At 37.0% G+C, this 12,137-nt stretch overlaps 1 protein-coding gene across 12 annotated transcripts in view; it reads left to right on the top strand.

The window, feature by feature from the left end:
• CTBP1 (C-terminal binding protein 1) overlaps positions 1-12,137 on the top strand; it is a 244,656-nt gene that overhangs the window by 210,562 nt on the left and 21,957 nt on the right. For all 12 annotated transcript variants that reach the window (XM_030016178.2, XM_030016239.2, XM_030016246.1 and 9 more), the window contains 2 exons: positions 6,687-6,831; positions 10,780-10,986. In XM_030016178.2, the coding sequence (XP_029872038.1) occupies positions 6,687-6,831; positions 10,780-10,986 (352 nt within the window). The remainder of the gene's footprint in view (positions 1-6,686; positions 6,832-10,779; positions 10,987-12,137) is intronic.

Below are 12,137 nucleotides of genomic sequence, written 5' to 3'. Positions count from 1 at the left end.
TCATGTAAGGCTGTTTCAAAGAAGAGCTGAAGAGCTTTCATAATACAACAAATGTTTGAAACTGATACAAACAAATCAAGAAAGGTGCTGTTGTTCAGCTGAGACTTTGATTTGTTCCTGTTACATCAATGGTTAAGTAAGATAATTTTTCCAGCTTCAGAGTCTTCTTTGTTTAACAGTAAAGCCGCAATCTTGCACTTGTACCATCGGTGCTGTTTATATTCATGATGCAGTTGCAGCATTTTAGTTTTCCATCAAAATTAAATTCTCGAATATAGATTGAAAGGAAGCTGCCTTGTTCTAAACAGTAATGTGTACTTGAGAGTAAGTTGTCACCTCGGAGCTGATCCAAAACCTTGCAAATTTAGTGAAACTGAATGAGCCTTGGATCAGATTCCTTATGAAAGACTTTGAAAAAAAGAACAAAAGGAAATCCTAAAAACTTTCGTTACACCTCGTTATACAACAAAGTAGTTAACACACAGCTATCACAGTAAGGATGTATGCAAAATCAGTGTTTGTATTCAGTGACCCTTCTGCCAACATCTGTCAGATTTGCCAGTGGCAACATTATAGGTCAAGTGCAGCATTACAGGAAGGGGCAGGTTGCCAGTGTCTCCTCTGAACTAATACCCTTTGAAAAGCAGAATGGAAGTGCTGCCGTACCCGGCAAGCAGCATATATCAATTTTACAGACAGATTAAAGTCTCATATAGTTGGTTATCAACTAGCTTTTTCTTTCCTTTCCCAGTACCAGGTAAGGATCATTGGGGTTTGAAAATTGCTGGTGATTATTAACAGGTGTTTTGAGACAGTTGTGTGGGGTGATACATTGTCATCAGTGACTTTCATAACATAATGATCCTTTGGTATAGATGTTCAATCCATCATAGCATCCGATAGACTTGAACTGAAATGGAACACAATTCAGCCTTATTTATAGAACATACAAGTTAACACACAGAACTCCTGTTAAAGATTTTTCATTAAAGCCTTTTACTTAGTAAAAGTGTTTTCAGAGTCTATATTCTCAAATTGACTTCTGTCATTAAACTGCATATAATTGTCAGTAAATCCTGGGTTTGAAAGACTGACTGCAATGTAGTTTTTAAAAGGAAGTTTGCTATAGGCTATGCAGGCTATTTATATAGTTGTGTGTGTATTTGTATGTATATATTTTTCAACAGTATATTTTAAAAAGACTAGAAATACACTATTATATATGTCGTGTGTATATATATGTAGTTTATACAGTGTGTGGATATGTAAGGTTTTAGAGAGTGTTTTCAGGAGCCTTCAAGGAAGTTTTGTTCATGTTTGTGTAAAATATTTATACTTATTTGTATTTGTGTGCAGTATAAACTTAAGTATTAATATTTAGGGTCTACACTAGACCGTATCGTGGCTGAATAAAGTGCATATCATGAAATGGGTAGGTTACTGACAGCGCCATGGATCATAGGAACCTAACATTGAGCTGATAGTCTTGTAAAGAGAGACAGGAACTTGTAAAAAGTAGCACAAACCAGCAGTTTTGGAGACCTACTAAATACTGTGTGAGGACACTGGCTTTTCTTTTTCGTTTTAACGGCACTAGTTTCACATGGACACTTTGTAATGTTGTAGTGAGGCTTTGAGAGCAGCTACAAGTCTGCTGCAGCCTTCCCCTGTGTGGCAGACTATTGATTACAAATTTGATGTGCAGCTGCTTTTTGCAAGTCAACTAATGCAAGGCCTACTCAGTTTGGATAAAGTACATTTTTTCCACCCAAATGTGCAAAATATCTCAAGTCTGTTGGTGACAGTGGAACATATTTTTTTGGAGATGACACATCAAACTCCAAGTCCAAAGAAATGCAATACCCTGTAGTTTCTAGAACCAGATAAAATACAGCACTTTCTAGTGATGATTTTCTGGAAGTCTTTTGTAAAAATTATGATATATTGTCATATTCAATGTGTAATTTATAAATATGTTCTGTCTCTGCATTGAAGTAGTTTGGCATTTTACATACTGTGTTATGTTTCTGTGTTCTGGATTTGACCTGCAAGCCTTTCAGAGCAGTCTCTCATACTAAAATCTAATAGTGTCTGTTTAGACGACCAAAGAAGAGGAGGCCTCACTGTTCTATTCTCAGAATGTTATGTTATGTTTATGCTTTTTTGTAAAAATAAAGATGATGCTAAAGTTCTTCCCCAAATAATATGAGGCATGTGTGTCACAATGGTAATGGTGATGCGATGCTTGGCATGATGGCTAAAATATCTGGTGCTGAAATAAGGTGAAAAAAATAGACAGGAAAATGTTTTAAAAGGATTTCAACCTTCAGTATTCACTACCTAAGTTTTGTTGAATTCTTTGAAATAGAAATGTCTCCTACTATAGTGTCATCTGTTCTCTAAGAGCCTTGGAAACCTGGCATGTTGGGAAAGCAGAGTAGTCATTCTGAGGTTGAAGGACAGCAGAAAGACCTGTCCAAGCAGTTGTGATTGGAAGGGATGTCAGCTCATTGAAGAGGGTATGAAAAAGGCTTTCAACAAGCAGTGTGCTGTAGCTTCACCTGGAAGTCAGTCTGAAGGCACAGAAGTTATGCAGATAGGCTACATAATCATTTGGGAACAGAAGGAAGCCAACTCATGTCCCATGTTTGAACTTTTATCTCAGATCCTTTCTTCCTGAAAAGCACAATTGTAGTCTGATGAAAGCAGGAATGGTTGTTGAAGGTACACAGCTAACTCTGCTTGTTCTCTATCAAATTTTGCCCATTGCCTTTCTTTGCAAGCATCATGGAAGAGCATTGTCTGACTGCCACATACTTGGGCTGATCTGAAATTTCTAGCTTGCTTGTTAAATATGTTATCACACTCAAATTGACACAAGTTGATATCTTTGTAATAAAATTGTACTAGAATTCGGTGAATGTTGAATCAATTGAGTTCATTATGGAAAATGATGAAAAAACCACAACCACTTCCTGTTTCTCTCATGCATCGACCACTGGTTGTGCTTCTGTAAGTGATCAGTAGATTACTCCTATACACAGTTATTTTTTCTAAATATTATTTCATGTTCTAGAACTGTTCACATTTATGCTGGATTTCAGTTTCATGTTCAAGTTTTGATTTTACTCATTTGTAAACTTGGAACTTCATTCCTTGTGCACATTTAGTATATGTAATGACTGAGACTATAATTTATAGAAATAATTCCAAAATACAGAAACTTTCACTATTAATTTTTTTTAATATGTAAGTGGCATTATTAATATTCATCAATGCTGAATGTTTCTAGCTTCAGATTTTCTTTTATTATTTTCTGCCTTTTTGGCATACTTCAATCACATGGCCAGTTGCAAAAAGCAGTAACATAATTTAATTATCAAATTAATGTGAAATAATACACAGTCACAGAAGATTACATTTTTGGCAGTGCATTTCCTTGCTAACTGGTCCATAATCCTAGAAGAGGCTGAAACACTCCAAAGAAAATTTAAAAAGATTTTTCATTTGCATCTGTTTGTTCCATATCCCATATGATGGGTAAATAACTGCCTGTGGAAATGGCTAGTATCAGCATTAAGCCATAGCTGAGAAATATTTTTCCTTTTATTGAACACATTCCCAAGCTTCCCTATACTTTTCCATCTCCTCCTAGTGCCAAGCCATAACCTAGATGGGCCCAAAACTGTAGTGTAATGGGTCCAGGCCGGCCCTCTTAGAGTCCAAATTACAGTCTTGACTGGCTGAGTTAATAAAATATGCATGATTATGAAGTGAAAAGCTGCTTCCCAAATGAAACACTGTGATTTTAAAACACAAATATCTGAGCCACTTCAGCTGTCTTTTAGCCCCCATTTAATGCAGTCCTTAAAGTAGTGGCAGCTCTCTGTCTGCACACACAAAACCACACATACCGTTGGCCTTTTCCAGTCTGGGAGAGGAGAGTCTTGGCTGTCATATTTTTGCTCTTCTGACAACTACACAGAGGGTGTTTTCTCCTGCATCACAGCCATCTAGAGCAACCTTGGAGGGGCAGGAGGAAATGTGCGTGATAAAACACAGAATGGAGGACATGGGTAGTTGGAGAGAACCAGGATATCATAACTTGAGGACCTTGAGGCTTGAAGTAACAAGTGCTGCGACTTGGAGAAAGAAGTCCTACTATAAACTTGGGAGTGTGACAGAAACACATGCTTCAGGGAGAAGGGTTCAGATTTATGCCTTAGACAAACGATCAGCTGGCAGCGTGACGATGGCCATGCAGAAACGTCACATGTCGCGTGAGACTTCATTAGGAGGGATTTCCAGCACACGTAGTCTTGGTGATGGAGGTGGTGTTGGTATAACACAGCGGGGAGTGAGACCTCCAGTAGCAAGCGCGCTGGGTGCAGTTGTGATCACCCACAGAAGAGTTGGGCTTAGACTTCTGTAAGCGCAGTGGAGGAGTGTTAGACTGATCAGGAAGGTGGAAGGGCATCATCCTAGACGAGACTAGAAGGACTAGGCTTGTGAAGTCTAGCCAAACAAATGCTGGGAGGGGATATGATAGTTGTGTATAAATACATTTAGATTGTAAACACCAAGGAGAGAAAGTACGGTTTAAGCAAATGGCCAGAACAAATGGATACAAGCTGGGCTGTGAATAAACTGAGGCTGGAAATTAGAAGAGATTTCCATATCATTGGAGCTGTGAGATTTTGGAAAATTTTCTTTTAGGAATTAATGGGACAAAAAAACCCTAAGGGCATTTTAGGTGGGCACTTAGGTTATAAGAGGGACTATTTCTTGCATAGACTGCCCCAGGTATGGGCTTTGACTTGGTCCATACCAGCTGTAATGTTGCTGTAGAAGCAAACCCAATAAACTGTTCTGTTTTGTTTTTTTTTTTAATCCTATGTAACAGCTCAAGGAAACACGTTCTGATGAGTGCAGTCTTTCTGATTGGTGACTGCTAGATGTAATCTCCAAAGGACTTGTTTGCACCATTAAAATCAAGGAGTTTTGTGTGTATATAATCGTTTATAAGATCAGAGCCTACAGCTGTTCTTTGAATTATGTTGTAGCCGCATTCTTTAAGGATGTAAAATTTCTAGGTTTTTTTCAGTTCTTACTCTTACAAGTAAATCTAAATTTTGCTCAAAGGATTCTGGTCTTTATCTGACTTAGAACTGGGGTTACCAATCCAGAAACACCTGTTGAAACAGCATAAATAATTTTGTGAAGTAGTCAGTAAGGAGCGGTTTTCTTTCATTTTTATGGAGTTTCTTTTTATTTTCTTTTAAAATTTTTCTTCATGTATTTGAATTTTAAGAATTACTGCTGCAGATCTTGGGCTCCAACAGTTGTAATCCTCTGTGTGTGAGACTGTGTTTTGCTGCAGTAGTTTTTTTTAAACTATTTATACTGGTCTTGCAGTACCCTAGGAAATGCTCATACAAGCAGAAATAATTCAGGTGACAGAGTCTGTACATGTACCAGACCCAAAAGTCTATTGAATAAGAAATTTAGAGCCTCTGTAGAACTTCTGTGAAGTGCGTCATAGAAACCTCTTGAGGTCATTACATCTAGCTTAGATATTGAAATGATTTATGTATGTCTTGTATTTCATATAACTATTAGGGTATTAGGTAGTGCAGTGAAGGTAGAAACACAGAGGAGTGTTTTGAAGAAGTTAAATTGTCCAATTTGCATATAAAGAGGAAAATATTTTCCACTTTCTGAACGATAAACTTGTATCAGCTGTGTGGGGTGCAGTGTCACTGTATGGTAGCAGAATTTGAAACTGCTGGGCATGGTGTGCTAGGCTCTCTTCCCCTTCTCCGCACCTCTTAACCTTTCTTGAGTAGGTTGGATGCACTGTAACATAATTTGAAAGATATTCAGACCTTTCAGATCCTGTCAATTTATTTTAGCTTTTTTGGCTTTCTCTCTCATGTGAAAGTTTTTTTTTTCCTTTTGCAATATTTTTGCTTTGGTTAATTTCTTATTTCTTAGAGGTGCTGTTTTTTCCAGATAATGTCTATTTTGGCATCTCAGTTATACCAATTCATAAGACATCTAGTTTTCCATCAGTGAGAGCTTAGTTGCAGTATCAGTAAACTAAGGGACAAACACTTTGTTCTCATGTATGAATTGACAGATTTCAGTCTCTGTTGTCTAAGGGTTTTGTAACGATTACTGAATGTTTTCTATTCAGGTATCAAGTGGTTTTAATAGCGCAGTGAATGCCTGTACCACTGTGTGTATGGTGAAGAGATACTGCTCTGTGACTCCATTCAAAACTGAATGTCAGCTGCCTAAGCATAAAAATACTTAACTGTTTAATGTGAGTGCTTGCTCCCATGTTGTGTTTCATCTGCATGTGCAGATGGAGTCCGGTGATGTTTGTACTTAGGGTTTGATATTGCAGAGCATCTCCTGTGAAATGAGAAGAGTTTTCGCTCTTAATAAGAACACAAATACAGGTCACTTAGTTCTTCTAAAGCAAATCTCATGCTACAATGGATACATCAGATGAAAAAGACTAACAAGAGGCTGGAAGATATTTGGAGAAATAATGCTTAAAACAAAAGACCTGGATTGAATGCTTTTACAGTCTTTTTATACTGGAAAATATGTATACGTGATTAAGCTGAGATCCTATGAAAGCAAAAAAATAAGTCTTTTTTCTTCCTTTTTATTTATAGGTACTAAATGAAGCAGTGGGTGCACTGATGTATCACACTATCACTTTAACACGAGAAGACCTGGAGAAATTTAAAGCACTTCGAATAATTGTCCGAATTGGCAGTGGTTTTGATAATATTGACATCAAATCTGCTGGAGATTTAGGTATGACTATTAAAGACAGTATTTTACATCTTATACTTGCCTCCAGAAATCTGATAGCATCTAAGTCTTTTTATGAATGTTTTCTGTATAATTTATACTAACATAGTATGTAAGCTGTGTAATTTTCTCATCAAAGTGTTTAAAAATCGTTATGGAGATACTAGCATTAGTTAATTAAGTGATAATATTAACAGCATTGTGACAGGATGACAATCTGCCTATTCAATATCGACCCAAGGAGTAAGACCATAATTTTTCATCTCTTTCTTTTTTACCCCAATTGTATATTTTAACTACTACTGCTGTAATCTGATCACAAAATATAATTCCATCAGCATGGCATACTTCTGTTTGAATAAAAAATGAGATCATTATCAACTGTCTGAGACTTACTTATGATGCATGAGATTCAGTGCTAAACCACTCCATAAAATAGAAATATTGATTTTATAGGGGAATCAGTTGTTGCTGTTTCAGAGTAGATTCAGATGCTGGAACTATGAAGAGATGGTGATTAGTGTTTTGCTGTAAAAAAACAACAGTCTGATTTGTACTTTTTTTACTGTAGGTTAAACCATGTCTTGTAATCTACAGGTCAAACTACTACTTGGAATAAATGTCTACGTTTTCTTTGTTTCTTTTCTAAGACTGAGGTTGACCAACTGTGTTTCCCATTATGCTCTGGGAAGATCTTGGAAACATTTATTTCAATGTGATAGTGCTTAGTCCTAGTAATAACCCCACTGATGTAGTGAGGAGCTGCTATATGGTCTCTTTATCAGTAAATGTTAGTAAAATAGTAACCTGTTTCTAATAGTGGTGTAGTTTGCACAGCAGGTAGGGGCTAACAACTTCTTCGATAAAGAACAGATCAGGTCTGAAGGCATGCAAGGCTGTGTCACCACATATTGTAACTGGTGCCACAGTTAGGCGCATGCGTTGTGAGCCCCAGAAAACACATATATGTGTAGAGATTGGCCTGGGGTAAAATCCTAGATCAAAAGCCAAAACCTAGGTACAGATCAAAGGCCCTGACTTGTCAGGAGTCGGACTTGTGCAGAGAATCCCTGATAAGAGGAAAATCTTTGCAGGTTTGTTGGCTCTTTCTGTGAGTCTCCATGCTGGATTGTAACCCAAGCTTATAATTTAAATGCATCCACATAATTCTTCAAGCCAGAGTACAGCAGATTTGGGAAATTCTGATTCATGTGAAATGCTAAATGGCGACATTCCTAATCATTCAGTTCCTATGTTGTGATTAGACTGAGTTACGCAGTTAGGATCCATCCCGTTTCTGCGTTCCAGTATTTACAAAATAGAATTGTCCTCTCTGTCAAAAGCCAGTAAATACTGGAAGGTTTGCGGTGTAAAATCTCTGATTTTAACAGTTAGTGTGAAATGGTTGGAATTAAATACTAACTCACTACTACTGGGACAAATCGCTTTCCATTTGTTGAACTACTAGAAATAATATGCATCTCAAAGAGGTAATATGAGAGTTGATTGCTCTTTCTAAAAAGCTTTGATTCACTCTTGAAACATACTGTAGAGTTAGACCATAAAGTCAGACATATTCCTGAACTTCCATAGTAACTTTCGGAGTTATTTTTCATAGAGCTGGCTCGTGGTGTTGTTACCAGCTTTTCCTATTATTTTCCTGTTAGCTCTTTTACTCTCCTTAGAATGCATGAAAACATATGTTTCTTGGATAAAATCTTTTAAGATCTGGTCTGCTTTTTCTTCATTTTATTAATTGTTGGCTAGAAAATATGTACAAGTTGTGAGTGTAACTGGATGCAAGTGAAGTGGGAGTCAAGGTGATGCCCGTTGACTCCTGCATTTTTCAGCATTGAACCTATGCACAAGATCACTGAAAGCGGTGGGAAAAGGAGAAAAGGGAGGGAGCATAGAAGCAATGGATATGAGATGAGAGTGCGTTGTCTTTTCCTATGTGAAATGTCTCTTTTCTTCATATCATTGCCTCTCTCTTGCTGCTTTTTGTGGTTCACCATGTCTCTGCCTTTCAGAAATTAGCTGTTTTTAAAGTTGGGGGGAAATAGGGAAAAAGAAATTCCTACAGCTTACGAGAGAAACTATCTGACTTTTGTTCCCCAAGTTTCCTAAGGAAACCTATTAGGGAGGAAGGTATAAGGTGAGTTCAATTCCTTATTTCTCTTCCCAAATATGTAATATAACTCTTTAAGTGCCTTTTAAATAATTTGTGATGCCAGCTATCAAGAGACATGCTTATTAAATTTGTTTTGCCATCTAAAACCTGCATTTTTGCTCCATGAAAAAGACTTTGTATAAACAAATGCATCTCTTCAATATGATGCCCTTAAAGGGATGTTATTTTTCAGTCTTTCACTTTTCTCTCCACTTGCGGTTTTTTTCCCATTTTTAAAAAATGGCGAGTTCCATACTACCATTGATGTTAGCAGGTTGCCAAGATTAATATTCCAGCAAATTATGCTGTTTTATCTTTTTGTAAGTCTAAGAGCAGGGACTCAGCAGACACTATCTCCACAGCAGAGGAAAAAAAAATAGTTCTGCAGGTCCTTATGTTGGTTTTTACTGATCTAAAGCAAGCTGTAAAAAAGTACTGGGCAGCAGAATGAAGGCATTTGAATGTAAACCATAGATAAATACAGTATAAACTTACTATTTGTCAATTATTGTTATTACTATTATTGAAGAGAACGTTTTTTCTTCCTTGCTTCTTAAGATACACTGGCGTTAGCTGAGGACTGATTGAATATTTATTTATGTAAAAATCCAAATAACTAAACAGTGAAAACAGTATTAGGGTGTTTTTTAGGATACAAAACACTTTTTTCCTCCACCATGAAATTATACTGTATACTGTTTGTGATCTCAGTCAGCAGAACTGAAAGGCAAACATTTGTGGGAGCTGATGATTAGAGAGAGAACATGTAGTAAATAGAAAATGAAGACAGACAAGTCAAAAAGGACACAAAACTTTTTCAAGTAAACATTTTGCTTAACTGCTGTACATGGAGTCCTGGAAGGTAGAAAGCAGAATGGGATAACTTGCATGCAATTACAATCACTTGTTGCCTGATCTGTTTTTTGAAGTAAAAAAGGAATATTGTGAGTCTTGAATCAATCCACCTTCCACAACTGTCAGTGGAAATCTGTAATGGTCTTTTAGCTGCTTGTTGTTACGCCCTTTTCAACTAGTAAATTTTCAGCTATTAGGAACATGGACTTAATTTTGCATTATCTTTCCATGCCATGCAGAAGCGAATTTTATATTTTCCTATTGACAGTTTGATGGATTATGCCTTCAATATGAGGGACCAGGAAGGGACTTCGATTCTGTTTGTCGGAATTCTGCAAACGTGCAACACGCAACAAATTGTCTCTCCCTGTATCATGATTACCCATACATGAACGGAAATACTAATAGTCGTCCTGTGAGGGCTTTATGAGAGTTGCTGTCATTATAAATTATTTTATCCTTTTTATAACTTTTATAGATAGCTTTTGGGAGGGTATCTGCTCAGTAGTGGAAAGCTAACTCACTCAGTTAAATCTAAACCACACTGTTGAGAGCAAGGCAGATTTCTCTTTGCTATTCAAAACACCTAGTTCAGTGTGCATGTAAAACGCTTACCAAGACTTGTGTTCTAAACTATCTGACATCTTCAGTACTTTCCTTTTGTGGTTTCAGTGGTCTGTTTGCTGTTTGCCTTAGTTTGTAAACACAATAAATAGTAATAAAAAATCAGAAAAAATACATTTGCACATATTTATCAACTATTACGTTAAGTATTCTGTCTGTCATTACAGTCAGAAACTTAGTATTTGTGCAAAGCAGGTGTTGAAGTATCTGTAAATTTAACCATCATACTCCTGAATTGCTGTTAAATCGGAAAAAGTAAGAAACGTTTGGCAACTGGTATGCTTTCCCCCCATTCTTTGCAGGAATCGCAGTGTGTAATGTGCCAGCTGCCTCGGTAGAAGAAACAGCAGATTCTACCATGTGCCACATTCTGAACCTGTACAGGCGAACCACCTGGCTTCACCAGGCTTTGAGAGAAGGCACGAGAGTACAAAGCGTTGAACAGATTCGGGAAGTGGCTTCTGGAGCTGCCAGGATCAGGGGGGAGACCTTGGGCATTATTGGATTAGGTATGTTGGCTTGAGAGGTGGTTTAATACTCCTTGCCTTCCGTTGCTTTAAAAAAATCGTGAAGATTTGAGCTATAAAAATGGAACACTTTGTTCACTCCTTTCCATGTCAAGCATGCTGTGTAATACCACTTCATTCCTGGTGTTTATATGTCTCAAATGTTTTCCCCTTAGACATCATCATTTCCCTCAGAAAACATATTTTGTTGCTGATATTCTCTCAATTCTTTGAATTCTGTACATCTTTCTGTTGCCATATTGCCTGGTGTCAGTCACGCTGGTTGTAAGAGAAGTAGACACCATCACTTCCCTTTTCCAGGACAAGGATCCTGCTACTTCAGCCCGGTGTCACGTGTATATGTTGAATTTCTCATCTGTTGTCACATCTGGTTCTGTTTGTGCTTTTTTGCTTTTACTGTTTTTAACGTATCTGAAAAATCTTTGCTGCAGTAACAGCCTGCAGAGCAGTTATTTCATACGTTTGGTTGAGTTGAATCAGAAATTTTATTTCAGCTCAAATGAGAGGAAAAATATATGCAAGAAAGTTTGAAATGTTTCCAGACCTAATAAAATCACCTACTTACCTCTCTGAATGGCCCTAAATGTGTTTCAGCATCTAACAGATGGACAGGCTTGCTTGAGATGAATTAATTACTGTCTATTACAGAAGTAGAGAAGAAAAACAAGCAAGTCAGTTTCTATATAAAAATTATTCAGTCATGTGCTTGTCTTATCAAAGATCTGATAGATTGTGGATGTAATTGCTGTGGTATTCATCCACAGGAATTAATAATATGATTTTGACAACAAGGCATCATACTTAAATGACTGTTCCAGTTACACATTGCTGTCAAATAACTCAAGCCACGAACTCTTACTTTTGGAAGCTGAAAATAGCCTTGCGTTACATAGTACTCATTTAAATGAGTATGCAACACACCAAAAACATCCTCACAGTCAAAGAATTGCCTTTAAAATACGACTTTCAAGAAGTTAGTCATGAAGTTGCTTTCTCAAATCTATACCTGTGTAATTATGCACCTCATTTAAACACACAGTGATTATTGCACTCCCAGTCACAGCATCTGTACATAAAAAATAGACAATCACCTGCAGTGTTTTAAAAACGGAAATGCATACCTACTTTTTGAA

The sequence above is a fragment of the Aquila chrysaetos genome, chromosome 1, assembly GCF_900496995.4.
Source record: "Aquila chrysaetos chrysaetos chromosome 1, bAquChr1.4, whole genome shotgun sequence".
Taxonomy (NCBI): domain Eukaryota; kingdom Metazoa; phylum Chordata; class Aves; order Accipitriformes; family Accipitridae; genus Aquila; species Aquila chrysaetos.
The sequence above is the reverse complement of the archived record's forward strand: the minus strand, read 5'-3'. Positions and strand labels throughout refer to the sequence as shown.